The 24610-nt window shown below is 45.0% G+C and overlaps 1 protein-coding gene across 1 annotated transcript in view; it reads right to left on the reverse strand.

Annotated features, from left to right (window-relative positions):
* The window catches only part of TRIM2 (tripartite motif containing 2), a 128317-nt gene extending 104242 nt beyond the window's left edge, over positions 1–24075 (reverse strand). Inside the window, exon 1 of the mRNA XM_035022875.1 lies at positions 23988–24075. Coding sequence (XP_034878766.1) covers positions 23988–24017 — 30 coding nt within the window. The 5' untranslated portion in view covers positions 24018–24075. The remainder of the gene's footprint in view (positions 1–23987) is intronic.
* Positions 24076–24610: the final 535 nt, after the last annotated feature.

Consider the following 24610-nt stretch of genomic DNA (forward strand, 5'->3'; position numbering starts at 1 on the left):
TCGTTTTCCTGCAGTTAAGGCAGAAGCAAACCTGTATCCACAGCTTCTATTTGAGCACTTCTAAACTGTCCTAAGTTAATAAAGATGCTGACAGACACAGTGTTTTTGTTTGCCTCAAGGACGCATCCTAATCTTCCTGGCCAGCCCTTCTGCCTACATAAATTGCATCCAGACATCCAATATGTTCAGAAAAAGAAGGATGTAGTGAAAATTCTAGGGAGGGGATATTTCTGTTCAAGGATTAAGATGAGATTCACAGGCAGGATATGCAAAAATGATAGTTTTACACAGGAAAGAACCAGCATTCGTATGACAAAATATTTGCCTACAAAAGCTCAGTTTCTGAGGTTCAATTTCCACTAAATTCTCAAAAAACACATAAAAGTGAGTGGCTCTCACACAGTGGTCCATGCTGTTTTGGTGGGTAGTTTGGCAGCTTTGTGTGGGTTTTAGCCTTCAGGCATCAATCTCTTTGTACTTTAGGTTTCTGGATTGAGAGGTTTGAGGAGGGGGAAGTCTAGGGGAGATTTCCTCCCCTTCCTTTCCCCTCTACTTGCTTATCTCAGAGGTTGCACTTGCCAGTTCTTCTAACGCTAAGACCAAATTATATCCATATCAAAGACCTACTATTCCCTTCCAGAGAAAATAATGAACTAAACTCACAGACTTGCAGGAGCTTATTTAGACTTTCCAACTAGCAGGTCAGTCTCAAGTTCTAATATACAAGGGCACAAAAAATAATGTTGATAACAGAGTATGATAGTACCTCAGCCTTGACTCAAGGCTTCTTTTTTTTTTTTTAAGATTTTATTTATTTATTTTGAGAGAGCATGAGTGAAGGCAGAGGGAGAGAGAGAATCTCAAGCAGAATCCATGCTGAGAGCGGAGCTTGATCTTAGGTCCCTGAGATCATGGCCTGACCTGAAACAAGAGTCCGACACTTCAGCAACTGAGCCACCCCAGCGCCCCTTGACTCAAGGCCTTTAAGGTAACAGTCTCAGAGAGGCTTCTCAAACAGACATCCAGGAGTATAACCTCATGAAACCCAAAAGAAAGCAGTCATTGTTCCTACCCGCATCATTAGCTGCAGCATCAAAAGCATCTTGCCAGTACCTGCCGACATAAACTTTTAGGGACTGAACAAATTAAGCTAAAAATTGTCTTTAGGGAATTTATAACCCAAGATAGATTTGGGGTGAAGCGAGCAGTATCATTTTTAGTGGAGTGGCGAGAGGAGAAAATTCTGATAATGTTATCACCCCAGGATTTCAGGATAGCATTTTCAAAGATTCCTTGGGCATTACTGTATTACCCGATTGGTTTATTTCCCCTGAACAGGCAGATTCTCACCAAGCAGCACTTGGAGAGTAGTGAATTACAGCTGCTCTGAAAAGGCCAAATAAACAGATCACTCCTGAGCCCGGAGGTAAATATCCAGCTCTTTCTAGTGTAGTCGGTGAACAGAAATTCAAAGGACAGAATTCAACCCAAGGGCAGACCAAAGAAAAGGTCAGAGTCTATGCTGTTAATTCTCAGGAAGACTCCCTACCCCATTCATATTCTGTGTCTTAGGAGAAGTTCCTTCCACTTGTGTTCCAATACGAAGCAGAAATAACAAGCTGACCAGGCAATGAGGAAACCATGGAAGACAGCATTAAAATGATAATGCAAGAAAAACAATTCAAGATGTAGATGCCATGTTTACTTTTGAACGATACGGTGGAACTTCCAATGGAGGATTTAATAGACATAGAATTTTCCAGGAAAATAAAGGCAGGATTTGGGGAAATCTGAGAATACGGATAAGGAACACTGTCATCTAAACAAACCTTGACACTGAAAGGTAATGATATCCTAGAGTCCACGATCCAAAATAGAGTCATGTATGTACCTAAGAGGGATAGTGTAGAAAAGGGTAGAAAGACAAGCTAGAGCACAGGGAAAAGAGTGTGCACATACGAGGGTGAGTGAGGAGGTGTGGCGTTAACCCTCTACCTAGTCCAGAATATGACTGAATTATCTCACCGTGAAGACATTTCATTAATGTATGTAGCCTTGTCCAACTCAGCCAAATCCCTATCTACCTTAAGGGAGGAGGAAGGCAGAGAATTTTTGTTGTTTTAAATTGATCCTTGATTGCTAAATGTACCTGAATTTGCAGAGGAAGGAAACCTAATGTGCGTCATAAAGAATTCAAATTCTTTGCCTCATTGGTGGAGGTTGTGATAGTCAAAGTGTTCTGAATCTTTCCTGCTCTTTTGTCTCTTTCAGCTGAAGGGCAGGTACTACAACTGCCAAGGATGAAATCAAGTGGAAATCTGAAACTAGAGGTCAAGTAGGTCCAGGAGGTAGTGACCCGGGCACAGTCCTTCCTCCCCGCCCCTGGTAAAGGAACCTGGAAATTCAAGTTATCGTGGGTCAGTCCCATAACCACATTCTAAAAATACTGATGAAAAATTTAATCTCCATTTTTATAGGTCAAAAATTGTCTAGTGAAAAAAGCATTGCATAGGCCACAAGAACAACAACGCCTCTTTCCCTAAGGGCTAACCTAATCTTTGGATGTCTGGAACTCTAAGGACTTTAGGCTATGTAAAAAGCATTTGAATCTAAAGCTGTCTCTGTTTCATAATTTAAGGCTGGTGATTTCCTGGGGAAGTGGAGGGGTAAAAATGCTACCAGTTGCTCTATGGGGTTGGATTACAGGTGGGGACAAATTTGGGGTTCCTAGAATGCTTTGGATCTGACAGGCGTTTCATGCGACAAACCTTTCTCCCCACCCCAATTTGTCAGCAACATGGGGTTTTCAACACGGGGCATGCATTTTCAAAATAAATCATATCCATCAAAAAGAGCTCTGCAAACCCTCAAAAATCCACATCTCCCTCCTCTAATAAACTAGAACTGTAGCATGAACTTGAGCTGCGTGGAAGCCAACAGGAAGGAAATCTATTTGAGTAGTTCGTTTTGCCAAACGACCGAAATTTAAGAGAGAGAGGGAGAGGAAACCCATCTTTTTAAAAATCATCAAAGCAACTGCTTTTAAGATCGCAGAATATCCATTCTCCCCGCCCTCGGTGCAAAATGACGTTCACCGTTTTACTTCCGAAGCTGTGCACATATACTGCAGGCCGGGCAGAGGGGCCCGGTCCCCCGCGGAAGGAGGGGTGGGGGGACCTCGGCCAGCCCGGGCCTGAGTGCGACGCCGCGAGAAGCCTTAGCACTTCCGCAGCCCGGGCGACAGCGTCCCCACCGGCGCCGGCTCCAGCCTGGCATCGCGGCACCGCTGGCAGGATCCGGAAGCGGATTCGCGGCAGGCTGCCCACGCCGCAGTCCGCCCGGACCCGGCCCGGAGCGGAAGGCTCCAGGTGCCCCGGGCCGCGCCGCCCCAGCCCCGGCGCTGACTTACTGCCCGCGGGCGACTCGCTCGGCGAACCGGCGCGCTGGCGGGAGGCGGCGGGCGGCGGCTCCGCCTCCGGTCGGACGGCGGCCCCCCCCGCACCGAGGGCCGGGGCGGGCGCGCGCGCGGCCCTGGCGGCGGCAGGCGACCTCGGCAGGCGCGCCCGTCCGCGCCCGTCCGCGCCCGCTCCTCCCGGAGCCGTGTCTGGAGCTGGAGCGGCTTCACCGCCTGCGGTGGTCCGAGAGCTGGGCTGAAGTGGCAGAAACGGACGAGGGGGCGGAAGGCTGCCTCCCCGCTGGGTTCTGGAGGCCCTTAGCTCGGTGTCCCCGGTTCCAAAAGGCTCTCTGGTTGGTCATTTCCATCCCGTGCCGAGGCGCAGAGCGGAGAGACATCTGTTTTCCATAAGCCGCGAGGCAGAGGCAAATCCTGGATTACGTGTTGCCCGGCCCTCGCAGCATTCCCAAAGCGCGCACGGCCGCTAATCCCCGCACAAAGAGCCGGAAAACAACACGCAAGTTGGTGCCCAGTTCCAGAAAGATTTCCCAGGGCGATGACTAAAGGCTCTTGCGCCCAGCCTCCGGGGAAGGGCCAATCGCAGCCCAGGGGGGCCGAGAAGGGGGGTGGGCTCGGTTGGTAGGTCTAGTCCGGCAAGCGCGTCCTCCCTGCCGGTCCTGTGAACACAAATGCAAATTCTGTCCCTCCGGGGGGAAATGACTTTAGTTTGATGAGGCTGAGAGAACTGGAAAGGGCCAGCGTCCATTACAGGACAGTTTATGCTACTGAAAGCAATCATGATTCCTGAATGGGAGACAGGAAAAAATCTCGGTGTTTACTTCAGTCAGTTCTGACAATGAGTCAACTACGACACAATCAGCCCTGAAAATGATGAGAAATTACTGCCTCTTGGGGACTTATTGTTTATTCTGTAAAATAGGTTGGGGTAGGAAGTCTTCCCCCACTCCCCACCCCTGACTTCCTTGCTTCCTTCTAGAAACATTTATGAGTGCCTCCCATGTGCCAGGCACTAGGCTGAGAATAGAAAATTGGAAAAAGCCTGCAGTCTCTACTCCAAAGCGCCTTATATGGGGGAGGGGGGGTGAGAGGAGGAGACCAACAATTTCAGCGCCTGGAGAAATTGCTATGATAGAGTGTATGCCCAGAGGGTTAAGGGAACATAGAAGCAGGTTTTCAATCATGCTGGAAATCAAGGAAGGCTTCCCACAGGAGGCTGCATTTGAGTTTTGAAGACTGAGCAGGCATCAGGCAGAATGGAGAGAGAGAGGCAGGGGGGAATATCTGAACTTCTGTACAGCTGCAGAAAACAGGTGAGAGGAACAGAGGTGAGAGATGTGGTTATGGAGTCAGACCACGAAGGTCTCATCTGCTAAGTTCTGGGATTGGGCTTTTGGAAGCTGTGGGAACCCTTGTGTTTCAGACAGATCACTGAAGAAGGCATATGGAAGGAAGACAGCCTAGGAAGGGGGTGGAGGTGGGTGGGGACGGATGGGAAAGACTCCGAAGATGTGAGAGAGGCGAAACCTGTAGGATGTCGTGCCTGGGAACAAGGAGGGGAGTGGAGCTGGAAGCTTTCACCCAGGTTCTGACACACATGTACACTGGGGTGGATGGAGAGTACTATCTGCCAAGACAGAGAAATGAAGGGAGAGCAAGTAGGACCAGAGAAAGGGTGAGTTGCGTTTAGACAAGTTGAGTGTATGGCTTTTGAAGGATATCCAAATGCAAATATCCCAGCAGGCAGGACAGCCCCATGGGTCTGTAAGGCAGTTTGGGTGTTATGGGCTAGCAATGCAAATTAGAGATTTGCCCACCTTTACATACATGGTAAATACAGGAGCAGAAAATAATTCACTTCGTTTGCTAGGCTGCCATAACAGAGTGCCACAAACTGAGTGACTTCAAGAACGGAAATGTACTCCCTCGGGGAACCTTGGTGGCTTAGTCAGTTGGACGTCTGCCTTCGGCTCAGGTCGTGATCCCCGGGGTCCTGGGATAGAGCCCCGCATCAGGCTTCCTGCTCAGTGGGGAGCCTGCTTCTCCCTCTCCCTCTGCCTGCCGCTCTGCCTACTTGTGCTCGCTCTCTCTGTGTCAAATAAATAAATAAAATCTTTAAAAAAAAAAAAAAAAAAAGAAATATATTCCCTCACGCTTCTGGAGGCCAGATATCCAAGACCAGGGTGTCAGCAGGACCATGCTCCCTCCGACAGTGCCAGGCAAGGATCTGTTCCAGGACTCCTTCCTCACTTCTGGTAGTCTCTTGGTTTGTGGCATCATAACTGCAATCTTCACATGGTACTCTCCCTGAGTGAGGGTGTCCACATTTCCCCTTTCTGTCAGGACACCAGTCATATTGGATTAGGGGCCTACCCTACTCCAGTGTGATCTCATTTTAACTAATTACATCTGTCCTTATTTTTATTTCCTATCTGGAAATTACCTTGTTTCCATATAAGGTAACGTTCTGAGGTAGTGATGATTAGGACTTCAACCTACGAATTTCAGGGGAACACAATTTAACCCACGACATTCACACAATTTGGACTGAGTTATTCGGAGCAGGATTGAACATGTCGATGAGGAGAAACATCAGCTTTAAGTGGGCAAAGAGAGCAGCTCTGGACGGAAACTGAGAGAAAACCGATTAGAAAGGTACATAAGGGGTGACCCACACACAGGGAAGACACATGTTTTTAAAAAGAGTGATTAACATTGCCAAACGCTTAAAAAGCCAGGAAAGATAAAGCTAGAATTTGCCCATTGCCTTTGGATAGTTGCAGTCATTGGACCAAATGGGCAGACTAGTAGATGAACTTCAAAGGGCCCACTTAATTCCAACATTTTGTGACTTTAAAACCATTGTCCAGGCAAACCCATTGAGAGAAGTGTGGGGTAGCGGACATTTGTTTGAGTCTCGCCTCCCACACCACAACCTGCTTTCTCATCCTCCCTTGGAGGTAGGGCTTGAAACTGTGATGTGGACTCTGGCAGTCGGATGGATAGACATTAGACTTCCGATGGGATGAAGGCAATAGGAGAAGACAGACCCCAGAGAAGCCATTTTCTGTCTAATGGTAGAACCTGGCAGAGAGATATGGACCCTAAGGGCGCAACAGGGGTGAAGATCCAACAGAGGGTCTGTGGTGGCCATGTTCAGAGGAGCAGAACTAGGGCTCATTCTGGAACCATCTGGTATATAATTTAGGCATTACTCTCAGCTGAGTAGCCTCCGAGCTTGATTCTCTAGATTTCTTGGAGATTCTCTGAGCCACTTAATATTCTTCTTTTTCATTTATTTTTTTTAAAGTTTTTATTTATTTATTTGAGAGAGAGAGATAGCAGGAGACAGCATGAGCAGAGGAAGAGAAGCAGGCTTCCCACTGAGTAGGGAACCGACATGGGGCTCAATCCCAGGACTCTGGGATCATGACCTGAGCCAAAGGCAGACCCTTAACCGACTGAGCCACCCAGGCGCCCCAATATACTTCTTTTTGAATAGAACAGTTTTATTTAGATAAAATTCACATACTATAAAATTCATCTATTTAAGTGTACAATTCAGTGGTTTTTAGTATATTCACAAAGCTGTGCAACCATCACCACTATCTAATTCCAGAACATTATCATCATCCCAGAAAGAAATCTCATACACAATAGTGGTCACTCCCCATTCCCTCATCCTCTCAGCCCCTGGTGACCACTAATCCACTTTCTATCTCTAAGGATTTGCTTATTCTGGATATTTTATATACATGGAATCTTATAATTTGTGGCCTCTTGTGTTTTGCTTCTTTCACTTAGCAAATTTTCTCCAAGGATTATCCATACTGCAACACGTTCCAGTACTTCATTCCTTTTTATTGGCAAATAATATTCCATTGTATGAGTAGATCACATTTTGTTTACCCATTCATCAGTTGATGGACATGTGGATTGTTTCCACTCTTTAGCTAGTGTGAATAAGGCTGCTATGAACATATGAGTACAATTTTTTGTTCGCACATGTATTTTCATTTCTCTTGGATATACCTAAGAGTAGAGTTGCTGGGTCATAGGATAATTCTGTGCTTAAAATTTTGAGGAACTGCCAGACTATTTTCCAAATCAGTTACATCATTTCACATTACCACTAGCAATGTATGAGGGTTCCGATTTCCTAGTGGGTGTGAAGTGGTATTGATTGTGGTTTAGATTGGCATTTCCCCCATGACTACTAATGTTGAGTATCTTTTCATGTGCTTATCGGCCATTTGCGTATCTTCTTTGAAGAAATGTCCATTGAAATCTTTTGCACATTCTATTTTATTTTAAAGATTTATTTAAGGGTGCCAGAGTGGCTCAGATGGTTAAGCGATAAGACCTTTGGGTCAGGTCATGATCTCCAGGTCCTGGGATCAAGCCCTATGTAGGGTTCTTGGCTCAGCGGGGAGTCTGCTTCTCCCTCTCCCTCTCCCCCTGCGCATGCTCTCTCTCAGTATCTGTGTCTCAAATGAATAAAATCTTAAAAAAAAAAAAAGATTTATTTATTTTAGAGAGAGAGAGCGCATGTGCGTGTGCATGAGTGGGGAGGAGCAGAAAGGGAGGAAGGGAGAGAGAGAGAAGCAGACTCCCCTTTGAGCAGGGAGCCCGACACCGGAGATTGATCGCAGGACCCTGAGATCATGACCTGAGTTGAAATCAGGAGTCGGATCCTCAACTGACTGAGTCTCCCAGGTGCCCCAGAAATCTTTTGCACATTTAAAAAAAATAATTTTTAAAACTGTAGTTAAATATACATAACCCAGAATTTACCATTTTAACCATTTTTATGTGTGCAGTTCAGTGACATGAAGTACATTCACAATGTTGTGCAACCATCATTCTTTCCCCATTTTTTAAAAAAATATTTTATTTATTTATTTGACAGAGAGAGCACAAGTAGGCAGAGCAGCAGGCAGAGGGAGAGAGAGAAGCATACTTCCCTGCTGAGCAGGGAGCCCGATGCGGGACTCGATCCCAGGACCCTGGGATCATGACCTGAGCTGAAGGCAGACCCTTAACCAACTGAGCCACCCAGGCGCCCCTCTTTCCCCACTTTTAATTGTCTTTTAAAATTTACCTTTTATTACTGAACTTTTATATTCTGGATACAAATCCCTTTTCAGATATATGATTTGAAAATATTTTCTCTTATTCTGTAGGTCGTCCTTTCACTTTCTTGGTAGTGTCCTTATATTTTTTAATAAATTCATTTTATGGTCAAACTAACTAGAGTAGTTTCTGTTGTCAGTAGCTAAGAACACTGGCAGATGCACTGAGTTGTATTAAATACAATCCTTTACTATTTTATTTTCTATAACAATGTCTCATTTCACATTTTCTATCCAATATTGCCTTAGAATTTGTTTTTTTTTTTCCCCTAGAGCTTTTCTTATTCTTTTGTTTTTTAAAGATGTATTTATTTATGGAGGGGGCAGAGGGTCAGAGGGAGAGGGAGAGAGAATATCAAACAGACTCCACACTGAGAGCTGAGCACGATGCGGGGCTCCATCTCATGACTCTAAGATCATGACCTGAGCTGAAACCAAGAGTCAGATGCTCAACCGACTCTGCCTTCCAGGAGCCCCAGAGCTTTTCTTATTCTATCTGAATCCCACCCATCCACATCTTACATTTCCGGGGCACAGACCCAAAGTATCAATGGCCACCACCAACATAATTATAGCTACCAGCAGGCCTCCCAACTATTCCCACCTCTATCCAGTCCTGACCCAGAACCTTGGAAATCATGTGCAATGTTCTCCTTCTCTCCAGACCTCTCCCACTCCACCCCTCCCTTCCCTCTGTTACACCACCATCACCATGTGGGATCTTATGAATGAGATCAATGTCCTATTTAATCTTTACACCATCCACAGTGCCCAGGACAAGGCTTTGCAAAAACTTGGAGCACAACGTGTCAAATTGAACCAAATCTTGAGACTTACTTCCTTATTTTTGTATTCTAAAACGTTTATAAAATCTGGTTTTAAACTCTTCTCTTAATGGCATGTTTGGAGGATTAGGGCCTAAATTTGGGTGCAGGACAAATCTACGGTGTTCAATTTATGCCTGGAAGAATGGAATTCTTTTGGGAATTAATCTCTAGGAGTTTGAAATGGTGAAAAAAGGTAAAGCTTCCCAGAGAAAGTTCTCAGGACCCAGAGAGGAGCAAAGACTATTATTTGGGGCATCATGAGTCAAGGTGGACCCATTTCCTGGCAGATTTTTCTGGTGGATGAGGCTTCGTGACTGGCACTGCTCAGTGCTTTGGGTCTGCTTAGTTTTTGTAGGCTCTCTTATCCCGCCCGCACCCCCGACCCCTTGTCCCTGGACCTGTACAGCAACCTTAAACTCTTCAGACTCGAGGCTAACTGAAAGGCACCTGTTTGAAATAGCTGGAAAGGGCCTGGGTTCATTCAGTCATAAATCCAACCGATGTTTACTGAGCACACACTTTAATGCAAGGCCCCTCTCTGGGCATAAAAAGGAACAGGTTCATTTCCTGTAATAAGGAGTTGGATGATGAGTAGAGGGGGCAAAACAATTATAATTAACTATAACCCAAAGTACAATTAAAGAGGCATATAAAACTGTTTTGAGGGTTCACGGGAAGAACTCACCCACTTTTTCAAATAGCAGGAGAGGCTTTATGGAAAAGGTGGGGAGGGAGAGCTAGGCTTTGCTTACAAACTTGGGACCTCTAAGCCTGATCCCTGTTTCCCAGGAGCTCTCACACTAGTTGCGAAGAAAGTCACATGTACATATGGCTCTAATTCAAGACCATATGTGATAAAAGGGATTTGAAAGTCACAGAAAAGTGAGGGATCACTTTTCTACTACAGTAACCAGAACTTTATGGAAGGGTGGGCTTGGGCCCTAAGAGATGAAATGGATTTATTAAAATGCATATTTCACATAAAAAGCAATGCTCTAGAAATTTTGGAAAACCCAGAAAAGTATGGAGAATAAAACAGGGGTGCCTGGGGGGCTCCCAATCAGTTAAGCATCTGCCTTCGGCTCAGGTCATGATCTCAGGGTCCTGGGATTGAGTCCCCTGACAGGCTCCCTGCTCAGCGGGGAGTCTGCTTCTCCCTCTCCTTCTACCCCTTCCCCCTACTCGTGCTCTCTCTCAAATAAATAAATAAAATCTTAAAAAAAAGAATAAAACAAAAATCTATCTATAGATCTATTACCTACAGATAAATAAATTGCAAGACATACAGTATGCTTAGTACATATTTGAATATGTATATGAATATGAATAGAATTAGTAAATGACATTACCATCTATTGTCTTTTTTTTCCTTGTGCATATTTTTACTATATATATAATTTGAAACCTTTTTTTTTTTTAAGATTTTATGTATTTATTTGACAGCGAGAGAGAAAGCACAAACAGGGGGAGTGGCAGGCAGAGGAAGAAGGAGAAACAGGCTCCCCGCTGAGCAAGGAGCCCCATGCAGGGCTCAATCCCAGACCCCAAGGATCACGACCTGAGCTAAAGGCAGATGCCCAAACAACTGAGCCACCCACATGCCCCTGGAACCTGTTTATAAAAAACATATCCTGCAAGGGTGCCTGGCTGGTTCAGTCAGTAGAGCATGTGACCCTTGATTTTGAGATTGTAGTTTTGAGCCCCAACATTGGGTGTGGTGATTACTTAAAAATAAAATATTTTTTAAAAAATTAAAAAATAAGATAAAAAATATCTATGATATTCATTTTATATCAGTAAAATTATTAGAAAACACATTTTTAAACAAGTAAGAATATGCCATTAACTTATATATCATTTATACCAGTTTCCAGAGTGTTCACATTTAGATTATTTCTAAACTTCCAATTATTATAAGTAAAACTTCAATGAAACTGCTAAACACAAATCTTTGTCTACATCTCTATATTTTCAAGATAGACTCCTGTAAGTGGAATTATCAAGTCAAGGTGTATTAACATTTCTAGGGCTCTCAAGAGAGTAAGACATTGCACAATTACTTTCTTGAAAGGTTATACCAATTTACATTCCCATTAGCAATGTATGAAATTGAGATATGCACCTTCACCAACAGTGTTACTTTAAAATATTTGCTAATCTGATAAGGAAAAAATGGTAAATCATTGTTTTTTAATTTTGTATTTATTTGTTAATATAATATTAGATGTCACCTATACTTCAATTAAAAATAAAACTTTGGGGGCGCCTGGGTGGCTCAGTCAGTTAAGCGGCTGCCTTCGACTCAGGTCATGATCCCAGGGTCCCCGGGATCAAGCCCCACATCGGGCTCCCTGCTCGGCGGGGAGCCTGCCTCTCCCTCTCCCTCTGCCTGCCTCTCTGCCTACCTGTTCTCTCTATCTCTCTGTCAAATAAATAAATAAAATCTTAAAAAAAAAAAAAAAAACTTTGAAAATTTGTATTTATTTGATCACTAGTGATGTGGAACATTTTAAATATGATCATTTCCATTAATATTTCCTTTAAGTTTCCAGTTCATGTTCTTTGTCCATTTTGGGTGGGGGAGTTGGAGAGAATCTGCAGTTCTCTTAGTCAACCTTGGCTCTCCCATGGTTATCGTTGTGTGAGCATCTGCCATGTTAAGTGTGATCTCATTCATTCATCTTCTTCTGTCTCCCTCCCTCTCCCCCAACTCTCCTTCCTCCCCACCCACCCCCAAGACAGCCCCTAAACATAGCCAACTACTTTATCCAGTGCTCAAAGAAACCGTGCTCTGTTGCAACACTGAAGGAGAAACTGGTGCTATTGGGACAATAGGTACAGATTGTCAAGGGCCATTTAGTCACTAAGCCTCTCTTTTTAAGCACTGATTTTAGAACCTAAGCTCCCCCTATGACATAAGATTAAATGCCACAGTGTTCCTCTCTTGATTTCCCAAGTTTCAAATGAACTATACCTTCCTGCCTTCATGGCATCTGTTCCTGCTGAGCCTGGTGTGGCCTTTCCTACATGTTCCCTGGACCGAATCCTGCCTGTCACTGATTCTGAAGCTCAAAGAGTGGCCCTTGGGTGAGGGCAATCTCTTCCTCTGAATCCCGTAGCACATTGTAGTCCATTGAGAGTATTTCCAACATCCCAAATGTTCTGGTTATTTGTGCATGCCATTCATCTACTTCATTACTTTATAAACTCCTTGAAGAGTCTACTTGAGTAGGGTCTATGTCTTCTTTATGTCTGGATTCTCAGAATACAGTTAGCAGAAATCAAAAAATATTTTACAAATTAAAAAATTAAATGTCATTTAACAGAAACACTAGGGGAAAGAGAGCCACTTTGAAAGGGAAAACAAACTTTAATTTTAATTGTATCGGCTGTGGTAATATTACAGACCGAATTGTGTCCTCCTACGCCGCCCCCCAGGGGCATTGGCCAAATTCATACATTGAATCCCTAACTCCCACATCAGGATATTTGGAGATAGGGTCCTTGGGGAAATAATCAAGGTTAAATGAAGTCATAAGGATGGGACCCTGATCCAATAGGATTAGTATCTTTAAAGAAGAGGAAGGGACACAGAGCTCTCTCTCTCTCTCCACTTCTGAGCACAGTAAAAGGCCACGTGAAGACACAACCACCATCTTCGAACCCGGACTGAATTCCTCACCAGAACCTGATTATGCAGGTAGCTAGATCTTAGACTTCCAGCCTTCAGAACTCTAAGAAAATAAGTTTCTGTCGTTTAAACCACCCGGGCTGTTATGTTGTTATGGCAGCCTGAGCTGACTAATACAGAGGTAATGGTAAGATGTTAGGTAGAAATGGAAGAAAGTCAGTCTAAACAAAGGAATATTAGTAATCGAAGCAAAGAACTCACAGAATCTCATGGTGAGACCATTTGGGGGGTGTAAATAAGGGAAGAATTGTGAAACATGTCTCCTTTTGTCTTGTCATAAAAGGCACAAGATACTCTCTTATTCTGCATCTTTTTAAATCCCCTGTGGCAAAGGAATAAAAACTGATAAAAATTAAAACTGGAGTCCAGGGACTGAGAAACTGAATGGGGCTAAACAATTAATTTTAGATCAAATATAAAAACAGCAAAGGGAAATAAGCACTAAAATAATATTTCAAAAGGAATCTGACAAGGAAATTGCCACTGGCTTCCATGAGAGTAAGAGCATACTCTCTTATAATGTTTTCTTGATGATATATTGACCTTCTTGAGCTGATGCATTAGCCATGGAAAGATGTTCCTGAGTCTCCAGGGACATTACTCAATCGGGGCATCGGGCCAGATCATAGAACCACACATGACTTCAAATCCAAGTATTAAGGAAGAACACGTTAGAAAGCCAAGACAGAAAGAGAACAATTCTCTCTGGGGTCTTAATATTTGTTCTCAGGTCCTTGCCAAAAACTCACTCATCATAAACTCTTCATATGTTAAATACATGTCATACTTTTGAAGTTTCAAACAAAAAAATCTTACTTGGACAAAACAAAAACCATAAAAACAGGCAAAGGGCTTTTTGAGAACCCTACTTTTCAGAACTGTTGTAATTCAATGTCTTTTCAATTCTTGCATTAGAGATTAAAAAAAAAAAACCATGAAAATGTTTCTTTCAAAATTTCCTTTTATCCAACATGAGGAGAAAATATGGTGACAATTGAGTCATTTTCTTATTCTTTAAGATAGATTTCAATGTATTGTGCCTAATATCCAACATATGTATATCTGATACATAGATTTCTTTTTTAAAATAAACTTTTAGGGGCGCCTGGGTGGCTCAGTCAGTTAAGCGTCTGCCTTCGGCTCGCTCAGGTCATGATCACAGAGTTCCTGGATTGAGCCCCGCATTGGGCTCCCTGCTCAGCGAGGAGTCTGCTTCTGCCTCTGCCCCTGGTTCATGCTCTCTCCCTCTCTCTCTGTCAAATAAATAAGTAAAATCTTAAAATAAACTTTTAATAAGTATAAATTACGAACAGGAAAGTGCACAAGTCCTAAAGCAACAGCTCAATGAATTATCACAAAGGAACCACAACAAGTAAACACCAGCCAAATCAAGAAATAGAACATTACCAGCACCACAGATGCCCGTTTCCAAGTGTAGTTTTGAGCTAGATATATTTTTTCTAACTATTATTAATGATAGTAAGTGCCTAGATCAGTCCACAAAAGCTAAAAAGTTTTATGAATACATTGCCCAGGGGTTAGAGGGACATCTCCATTTACCAGGGCCTTATCTAACTTAGATTCCTTAATCAATTGCAGGGTGCTCATGGGAACACAAATTAGCATAACCATCCAGTGTTATTGGAAAGTAGTTTAAGGATATGTATCCAGATCCTTAAAAATGTTTGTATGTTAAGCTCTAGTAATTCCAGCTTAAAATTTTTTCTCAAGGCAATATCAGAGGTGTGATCATGGATATTTGTCCAGACAGCATCATTAGGGCAGTAGCTCTGGGATGCTCTGTGACTCCTAACTGTGCGATCTGGGACAAAATATTTCACCAACTGCTCTGTGCCTCGGTTTCCTCATCTGTTAAATGTAATAATAGTAGGTTGTTACAAAGAGTTGCATAAAGAACTTGAAACAGTGCCTGTCACATAGTGGTTTAACATTTGTTAAGAACTTAGTTATTATTACAAAACCATTCATCGCAACATTATTTATAACAGAAAGAATTTTTTAAAGATGTTAAATGACCAGAAATAGGGGAATGAATGCATACCCTCTTGTGCATCCATACAAAAGAATATGAAGCACCCCTCAGGGGATGGCATAGGGATTAAGAAGCCCGAATGCCAACCTGTCCCTGACCAGCTGTATGACCTTGACAACTTTCTTAACTCTCTGAGCGTCAGTTTCATCATTTGAGAAAAGAGACTAAAAGGGCACCTGGGTGGCTCAGTTGGTCATGCATCTAACTCTTGGTTTTGGCTCAGGTCATGATCTTAAGGTCGTGAGGTCAAGCTCCACGTCTGGCTCTGCGCTCAGCTCAGAGTCTGCTTGAGTTTCTCTCTCCCTCTGCCCCTCCCCCTGCTTGCTCTCTCTCTCAAATAAATAAATAAATCTTAAAAAAAAAGAAAATAGGGGTGGCTGAGTGGCTCAATCGGTTAGGCATCTGCCTTGGGCTTGGGTCGTGATCCCAGGGTCCTGGGATCGAGCCCCACATCGGGCTCATTGCTCAGCAGGGGTTCTGCTTCTCCCTCTCCCTCTGCCTGCCACTCCCCCCTGCTTGTGCGCTCTCTGTCTTTCAATCTCTGTCAAATAAATAAATAAAATCTTTAAAAGGAAGGAAGGAAGGAAGGAAGGAAGGAAGGAAGGAAGGAAGGAAGAAAGAAAGAAAGAAAGAAAGAAAGAAAGAAAGAAAGAAAGAAAGAAAGAAAGAAAGAAAGAAAGAAAAGGAAAGAAAGAAAGAAAGAAAGAAAGAAAGAAAGAAAGAAAGAAAGAAAGAAAGAAAGAAAAAGAAAAAAAGGAAGGAAGGAAGGAAGGAAGAAAGAAAGAAAATAGAGAATAAGAGTACCTATCTTGGAGTGTTCACTAGCTCATAAACATAAAGCACTTAGAATAGTCCCTGATATCCAGTTAGTGCTTAAGCAGTGTTAGTCCTCTCCATCATAAGTTGGAGAGTTGTAGCCTGATGGCCCGGCTATATATCACACGCACAAAGCTTTCCAGTCAGTGACTGAGAAAGTACAGGTTCTGTGAGGAGAAGGTGAACGGAACAAAACCTAAATCCCTTTCGGAATTAATAGAGGGAATTACAGATACAAGCCTAGGCCTGGATGCTACGTGCACAATTTCCCTGTGAAGAACTGGACAAAGAGTTGTTTCTCTGGAAGAACCAGAACGCACTGCTTCGACTAAAAGGAAAAAAAAAAAAGGTCCCCCAAACAAAAACTCCCGCCACAACAACAAACAAGTCTTGGGGAGAGAAAAGAGCTGGGCTGGTTTCCCTAATCTCCGGCACCGCCCCCCCCACCTCTTTTCTTCTCCCTGCCCCCTGCGCCCCCTCCCCTTGTCACCTTGGGCTTCCCAGGGACCTGGCTTCCCAGGCAATGGAGATTTCCATCCACTTGGGGGAGGAGGCATGAACATCGCAGCTGCCACAGAAACAACTCAGGGGCGTCTGCGCTGAGGTGACCCCCTGCCCCACTTTTAAAGCTCTCGGTGTGAGTGTGGACACAAGCCAGACGTGCTTTCGTTCTAAAGGAGCAGGTTTTCAGCCAGCCTTGGAAATGGCATGGTATGGCGAAATTGCTCTGACCCAGTAGCCTCAATTTCTGGATAGGACAAGGGCCAGCAGTCCCCGAGCCCTGTTCCCTTCGCTACCAGCAGCTCCCATCCGCCAAGACCCGTGCTCCTCCAAAGGCACCCCAGAAGCCGTGACACCACCAGCTCTGTGTGCAGAGGGGAGCTGTGGAGCCGTGGGCGGCGCGGCCCGTGAGAAAAAAGAAGCTTCACACAGGAGGCCCGTAGTCCCTGAATACCCCTGGACGGCAATGGGGAAGGCGGGGCGGCTGCCAGGGCCCCCTCCCGGCCTTCCAGTGACAGCTCAGACAATGGCGCCCCTTGGTTCACGGCAGGCGCTGAGCGTGGGAAGAGAGCTGCTTTGTTCAGGCCTTGTCACTGTCTTTCCTCGCCACAGTTCTGGGGCGTGTAGGGTCACTGCTAACTTAGAGGGTCTTTCCATTCTCTTTTCGTAATGGGCCAGCATTAATTCCTATTTATGCTGTGCCCCCAGTGTGCCCAGACCACAGATAGTATCCAGAAGACACGATAGTTATCCTCGAGGAGGAGATAAAGGGGCCATGTTTCTAAGAAATCACTGATCACTGCTATGTTGTTGTTGTTAAAAATGCTCTTAAGGAGGGGCGCCTGGGTGGAACCAACCGAGCAACCAACTCTTGGTTTCGGCTCAGGTCCTGATGTCAGGGTTGTGAGATTGAGCCCTGTGTCAGGCTCCGGGCTCAGTGCAGAGTCGGCTTCAGATTCTCTCTCTCTCTGCCCCTCCCTCTCATGCTCTCTCTCTCTTTCAAATAAATAAAATAAATCTTTTAAAAAAATGTTCTTGGGGCACCTGGGTGGCTCAGTCGTTAAGCGTCTGTCTTTGGCTCAGGTCATGATCCCGGGGTTCTGGGATCAAGGCCCGCATCGGCTCCCTGCTCAGCAGGAAGCCTGCTTCTCCATCTCCCACTCCCCCTGCTTGTGTTCCCTCTCTCGATGTGTCTCTCTCTGTCAAATAAATAAAATCTTTAAAAAAAAAAAATGCTCTTAAGGAAATAGAATCATCCAGTGAGGAGTGCAGATTGAGAATCATATCCTGAGAGCTCTAGTTCTTGTTGCTTGGGTCCCAGTGGAAGAACCTGTATGTCAGTGACATATTAAAGAGAGTTGGCTCTTCTGGGCGTTCCTAGAAATACAATTATTGCCAGTTGCTGGTGAGGCACTTGAGCGCCCCAGAAGGAGCCAGTCTTGCAGATTTCACAGGACTTATGCAACAGACAGAGGCTCCTCAGCAACATTGGCTTAAAGCTCTTGTATTTAAAGTTAAGTCACCCAGGGGCACTTGGCTGGCTCAGTCAGTAGAGCGTGCGACTCTTGATTTCAGGGTTGTAAGTTCAAGCTCCATGTTGGGTGTAGAGATTACTTAAAAATAAAACCTTTAAAAAAATATAAAAAGTAAAAAAATAAAATTAAGGGGTGCCTGGGTGGCTCAGTCAGTTAAGTGTCTGCCTTCAGCTGAGGTCATGATCCCAGGGTCCTGCTCAGCTGGGAGCCTGCTTCTCCCTATTTCCTCACCCCGCTCGTGCTCTCTCACCTCACTCACTCTTTCTCTCTCAAATAAATAAATAAAATCTTTAAAAAATAAAATTAAATTAAGTCTTCCAATGTTGTAACTGGGTATACATTGGGAAACTACGTGATTTGAAGCTATCTTAGAAAACACACAGTACTCTTTATGGTATATATTTCTGAAGTCAGGTTACAGCTTCAAAGTTCAGTTTAAACTCTGTGTTTTACCCCTCTGGGAAGAGCAGAGAGGTTTGGGGAAGGAAAGTTCCCATGCAATGAGAACTCCGTCCTTGGAGGGTCATTGGTCTGATCTCAAGATGTATGTATTTAGCTCTTTAACACTTCAAAGAACACATGGAAACTGCCAGCCCTGAGTTTATTTACACTGAGGCTACAGATTTAAATGTTTTCCTCCTACACAGCCCTTTAGAGATACATAGCCTTTTCCGAGTGAGTTCCAGAGATTGGTGTCCAGGAGCATAGCTGTTGTTTGTAAAGTCAGAGGTCGGCCCTTTGGCTCCTTGTGGTTTCTAGAGTCAACTGTTTGAGCAATTTCACTCAAGTTCTATTTACAGTTCTCAGATGTAAAATTGAAGTGTGTCTTTCCTTTAGTGTCAGCTTGTCAGGTATGGTACTAGAAAGTGCAGGCTGAGAGTGGGCAAACACACCTGGTAGTTAAAGACCTACCAGGAACCATTCTCCTTGAAAAGCTGATCAGGACTGCAGGTGTGATAAGGGTGTGTGATAAGGGTTCCAGCAGGTGCAACTTGAGGTGTGTCTCAATGACTCCCAGGGGTTCCCCAGAGCATGCAATCCCAGATTCGCCTTCCATCTTTTTTTGATGGGTCCCTTTAACATCCTGGATAACAAAATAGCATACCTATTAAGTATGTGTGATGGTGTCAGTGTGCCTCGTTTGAAAATTTAGGTAGACAGAAAATACGTGGAATACAAAGGATTATGAATGAAATCAGTGTTCCATTGCTCCACTTAGGGAGGTCATCTGGCTCTCTGTTCCTTAGCTATCATCTGCAGGGGCTAAACCCTCTAAACTTACACACAAGAGTCTGTGGTGTGGATATGTTCTTCACTCCCTGCCACTGCCCCAGGTCTGCTCCCAGCTCCAGACCGTGCCTTGCAGGTTCATACTTCTGTAATTTATCGAACATTTAAATGTTCTCTGCTTGGCACCCTGTAGAGCATCATCTAGAAACCTCAATCAGAATGAATGAGATGATCCATCTGTGATGGAAAAGGGATGACTCCATGCTAAATACTATGGAGGGCCTTCTCCATGTTCTCTCCTTTCAATTCTCATAAAAGCCCAAGAAGGTAGACATGATTATTATTCTCATGTTCGCATGAGGAAAATAAGAACTGGAGAGGTTAGGTAACTTCCTAGAGTCCTCAGTAGTCACTATAAACCAGCAGACCTGTGATTCAAGTTCAGCTCTGTTTGAGCTATGTTCTGGTCTTGGTACATCAATGGGATATTCTACTTTTCCATAAAACTTACTATGAACATTTGTAATAAACACAGAAACCTAAATATTCAGCACCCAGATTAAACAACTGTCAAGATCTTGCCACATTTGCCTCATCCTCATAAGACAATTTTCTTTGGCTCCGTTTCCTGTCAGTTCCATCTCATCCAGGATCACTCATTCACTCACACGCTGGGTTTCAACCAAACCAAACAACTGGTTGTTCCCTGAATATTGTCTCCTGCCCCTGGAACTTTGCACTGTGGGCTGATCCCCTTGTCTCAATGGCTTCCACCCCTGGTACACTGATGTCCACAAGACCCACCACTGACCAACCAAATCAGAAACCGCGACCACCAGTCACCCTTCCTTCCATCTCCATTTGACCCACTCCTCCTCAATCTTCCATACTCCCTTACTTCTGGTGTCATCCGTTCCTCCACAAAGCCTTCACTGATGTCCCAGGTCTAGCTAAGGGTGCTCCCTCCCACAGCACCTTGTATATACGTCTGTCATAACACTGCCCCATGGAATTCTTCAACGGAATGTGAATTCCTCTAGGGCCAACACCACGGTTTTGAGTTCTATATGCCCAGAGACTAGCACATAGTGCCTAATGATCAGTAAACATTTGAGTGAGGAAGGGAGGAAGAGGAAGAGAACAACAGGAGAGAAAGGAATGAACATGACACCATCTGAGTTTCTAACCCTGCAGGTCTTTGGATGTGAGGAGCTCCTCACACCTCTTCTGTGAGCATCTGGCCTAACAAGACCTGTCACCATTGTACAGATGCAGTGTGGGTCTTACACCAGCCAGGAGGTGGGCAGAGAGAAGAAGCAAGAAAACATGAGACTAGCACCTGTGACCACACATAGAGCAGTGGATGCCCTGCTACTCAGAGCTGCTTTTATTCTAGCTGCCCCCAATTTTTGCCTCCAGAAAACCGTGTCTGTTTAACTCATTTTCCAATTATCTTCAAACATCCAAAGGATCATCTAAGAAATGGGTGCCTTCTTATTATACAAAGTAACGGACTTGAATGTGTTACCTCTTGAGAAAATAAGAAGCATATTTTTCAAAGGACACTCTCAAACTAGCAGATTCCAGGAGAGTATTTCAGGCCCGCCTATTAATTCTCAGATGATCCTTCTGTATGGATAAGCATGATCAACGGTGAGCTCCGGGGTGATTTCAGACCATGAATAAGTGATGCTTACAGGTCCCTGTGAGGGAGGTTTCTGTCAGATCTAGAGTCATAGATGGGAAGCTAGAATGGGCCTTGATGATGTCACCTCACGGACAGATCAGGAAGCCGTGGTGCAGAGCAGGTGTGATTATCCAGAGCCCCCGATGCGGGGTGGAGGAGCGGAGACCAGAGAGCCAGCTGGTCGACCTGTCTGCCATGCTGTGCCCTCCCACCATTCCCGTCTCTAGATAACACAGGCAAACCAGGCAGGCATTCCACAAACTCAGTCCCCATTTGGGACTGCCTTTGAGTGCTGGGAGCAGTCATAACTAAAGAATTAATATTGACTGAGTATTTGCTGTGCACCGAGCACTGTGAGAACTTGTACCCATTAAATTTCGTCCTTACCGTGGTCCAGGGACATGGACATTGCTGTCTCCGCCACCTCGCTGGGGCAGCTGAGTCTGAGGGTGAAGAGACGCCTTACCCAATATTATACAAGTACACGGGCAAAGGTGAGGCTTGAACCAGGGTTTGTCCGAACCAAAGGTTTTCCTTTTAACCCCTGGGTTCTTGAGTGGCTGCTTCTGTGTGTCGTCCCTCTTGGGGCACCACATCATGCAGCGTGGGCCGGGCCGGGACCCAAACGCCTCCCCGAAGCTAGCCCTTCCTGGCCTTTAGATCAGTGGGGCAAGACTGTTAGGCTTCGGCACTCTCACCCATTTAAAGGAGTGGCTTTCCTTCCCGATTGCCAATTAGCTTCCACAGGAGACCACATTTTGGTAGCAGTGACTAGATGAATTCTTGAAATGCCAGCTATATTCTCCAGGAAATCCTCAGTTCATAACACAAGGCTATGTACTGGATATCTTCCTGGTGACTCGCATTTCAGGTGGCTTACTGGCTGTGTGACTTTGTGCGAGTTACTTAACCTCTCTGCCCCAGGTACCTTCTCTGTAAAACAAGGACAATAACTGTCCTTACGTTAAGGAGTTGGTGAGGACCGAGTGAGAGAAAGCCTGGCACATAGTAAGTGCTCAATAAATGGTCGTTGTTATTACCATTGATATGTGCCATTGTCATAGCATTTCTTTTTTTTTTTAGATTTTATTTATTTATTTGACAGAGAGAGAATGAGAGAGCACACGAGAGGGGGGAGGGTCAGAGGGAGAAGCAGACTCCCCGCCGAGCAGGGAGCCTGATGCGGGACTCGATCCCGGGACTCCAGGACCACGACCCGAGCCGAAGGCAGTCGCTTAACCAACTGAGCCACCCAGGTGCCCCTGTCATAGCATTTCAACCACACATGCTTGCTTGTTTGATTTCGTGGGCCCATGAGGACAGTCCTCGGTATTTAAAAGCTCTAGAATACTGTTATTGTAAATCTCTTAGGTGAGCATTAGCTTATGTAAATTCTGCCTCTGAAATTCCAGGAACCTGGCATGCCCACCATTCTGATAAAAGATCCTGGATAAGAGCTGTCTTTGTGCTGTGTGGGGTCTCCTGGAATTCACCCCATCTTCTCTCTCACCGGCTCTCCTCATTCTGGCTGTCTTGCCATCTGGGGTGGAATGGAGAATGCAAAGATCTGAAGGAGGCCAGCGTGTGTGAGGCCCGAGGCCAGAGGGGCAGGATGAGGCCGCCCTGTCCTTTTCTTGCTGAGCCTGCGCCCCACCTGCCTGTCCCTTTCCAAGACCACCCATGGGGCAACTCATCGCCCTCTCCTGGGCTCTCAGGCCACTGCAGGAGACCATGGCTTCACTCAGAGACCTCCTGATGTTTTCATACACTGAGGTGAAACATTCAGATTGCTTTGGGTCACATTCATTTAAAAACAAGCTCTGCATCTGACTTAATTCTTCCAGGAGCCCCCAGACATGTTGGCTTTAAAGATGGTCTATCCAGATAACAAATACAAACGCTGGGGCTTAGGAGAAGTGGGAAGGTTTATAAAGTGCCAGATGTGTTCAAGTCCCATGAGTCACCTTTAGTTTCTCTAAAAGTTAAACTCCACCTTTTCAGCTTTTCAGGCTCATGTCCGTATCAAACACTGACTGTGAGTTCACTCACTTCACACCGTGAGGCTCTTCAGAAAGGACAGAACAAAATTCTCTGATCAAAGCTGCCATAGGTGATTTTCTGTTTAGCAGGAGGCAGTTACTTCCAACACAATTCCCAGAGCTCTTGCCATGCCATCCCCTCCCCCTTGTGGTCCCAGACACAGCACACCCCCCTCCCTTGCCTCTCGAGCCTCTCTGTGCCATGAAGGGCGTCTTAGCACCAAACGGAGCAGCCAGGATGATGAAATCCGGCACTAAAGACAGGAGCCCGAGCAGTTTTCCGCCCTCACTCATTTATTTACAAGCGCGAAACCAGAAAGAACCCCCAGGTGGGTTGGCTAAGCCCGTTTCAGGTTTCACTCCCTCTCCCATGGTGTCCTCTGGCCCCACTGACTTCTCTCTTGGGTAGTCAAGGACAAATGCTCTAATCGCCTGGGGCTCTTCCTTCATTCCTGAGCCCCACTGCAGATGGCCATCGTACCCTTTGAGCACTTTTATGGGCAGTAAAACTTGATGGCCTGCAGCTCCAAACCGTTCCCACATCTCTGAATAGAACTATTTATGACATACAAGACTACTATGGTTTGCCCTTTGAAAATACCAGCAGATATTAGACCCCTTCAAACAGGGTCGGCTGAGTTCCATCAGCTAACAACTGGCTTGCAGAAACCCCAGCGTGGCAGAGCCCATCTCCTGACTGTGAACACTTAAGTTAGGAAACAGAACAGCCTCTGAGCCTCACAGCATCACTGAGGTAACCGTGTGCTTTGCCTCTCCCGTGTTGCTTTGGTGTCAAACCCACTTGCGTCTCTCCCCTCGTTTTTTTTTTGTTTTTTTTTTTTTTTTGCTTCCCTGCGCATTTCTTGCCTGGGTTGACCAGGATCATTATGAGCTTTGTCAGCAAATCCCAGAGAAATGATCTTCTCCCTCCGTGGTTAGCAGGCAACAAATGAAAACCAAGAAAAAGCTAGCAATTCAATCGCAACTTACTTCTCTTAAACAGTGCCCAGGACTAACCGACTAGCCCATAAAAAGCGCCATCACACACTCAGACTCGTCCTTACCCGTGTTCCATAACGGCCACTCCCGTGCATCAGAGACTGGCCCCAGCCTCCTCGGATGTGGGGACTCAGCTCTCTGCAGCCCACAGACAATTGGGCCCATTATAGTCATCAGGCTGCTGAGTTAAAGGGTGGCCCTTACAAAAATATAAACAGCTTGTCAGCACAAGCCAAAGGGGCGGGGCTGCAGTATCAGGGGACAATGGGAGCCAATGATCAGCCTCTTTGGGCTCTGTTAGCTTAAGATATTATGTTTCGTTCTGAAGTCAGGGAGACCGGAGAGCTGGAGAGAGAGCCGAAGAGGAAGGGCCAAGTCCTCATCTTTATAGCACAGCAGCATGAAAGGAGTCCAAGCTGAAAAGTTTAATCACTGCCTGCAGACCAATTTCAAGGAAAAGTTTGTATGCTTCCCACATAATAATATATATTTTCAAAGTCACAAACATTGGCGTTGCATTAGCCATCTTCATTCTTCTGGGGTCAATAAATGGACTATTTATTGAGGTGGACAAGAGTTTTTCAATCAAAGAACAAAATCCAATGAAGATGCTTTTACAACATGCTTATTTTGTCATATAAAGTGTCTGATGGGGTGCCTGGGTGGCTTTGGTTGGTTGGTTGGTTAA

Source organism: Mirounga leonina, unplaced genomic scaffold (assembly GCF_011800145.1).
Source record: "Mirounga leonina isolate KUSES-001 unplaced genomic scaffold, KU_Mleo_1.0 Mir_176, whole genome shotgun sequence".
Taxonomy (NCBI): Eukaryota; Metazoa; Chordata; class Mammalia; order Carnivora; family Phocidae; genus Mirounga; species Mirounga leonina.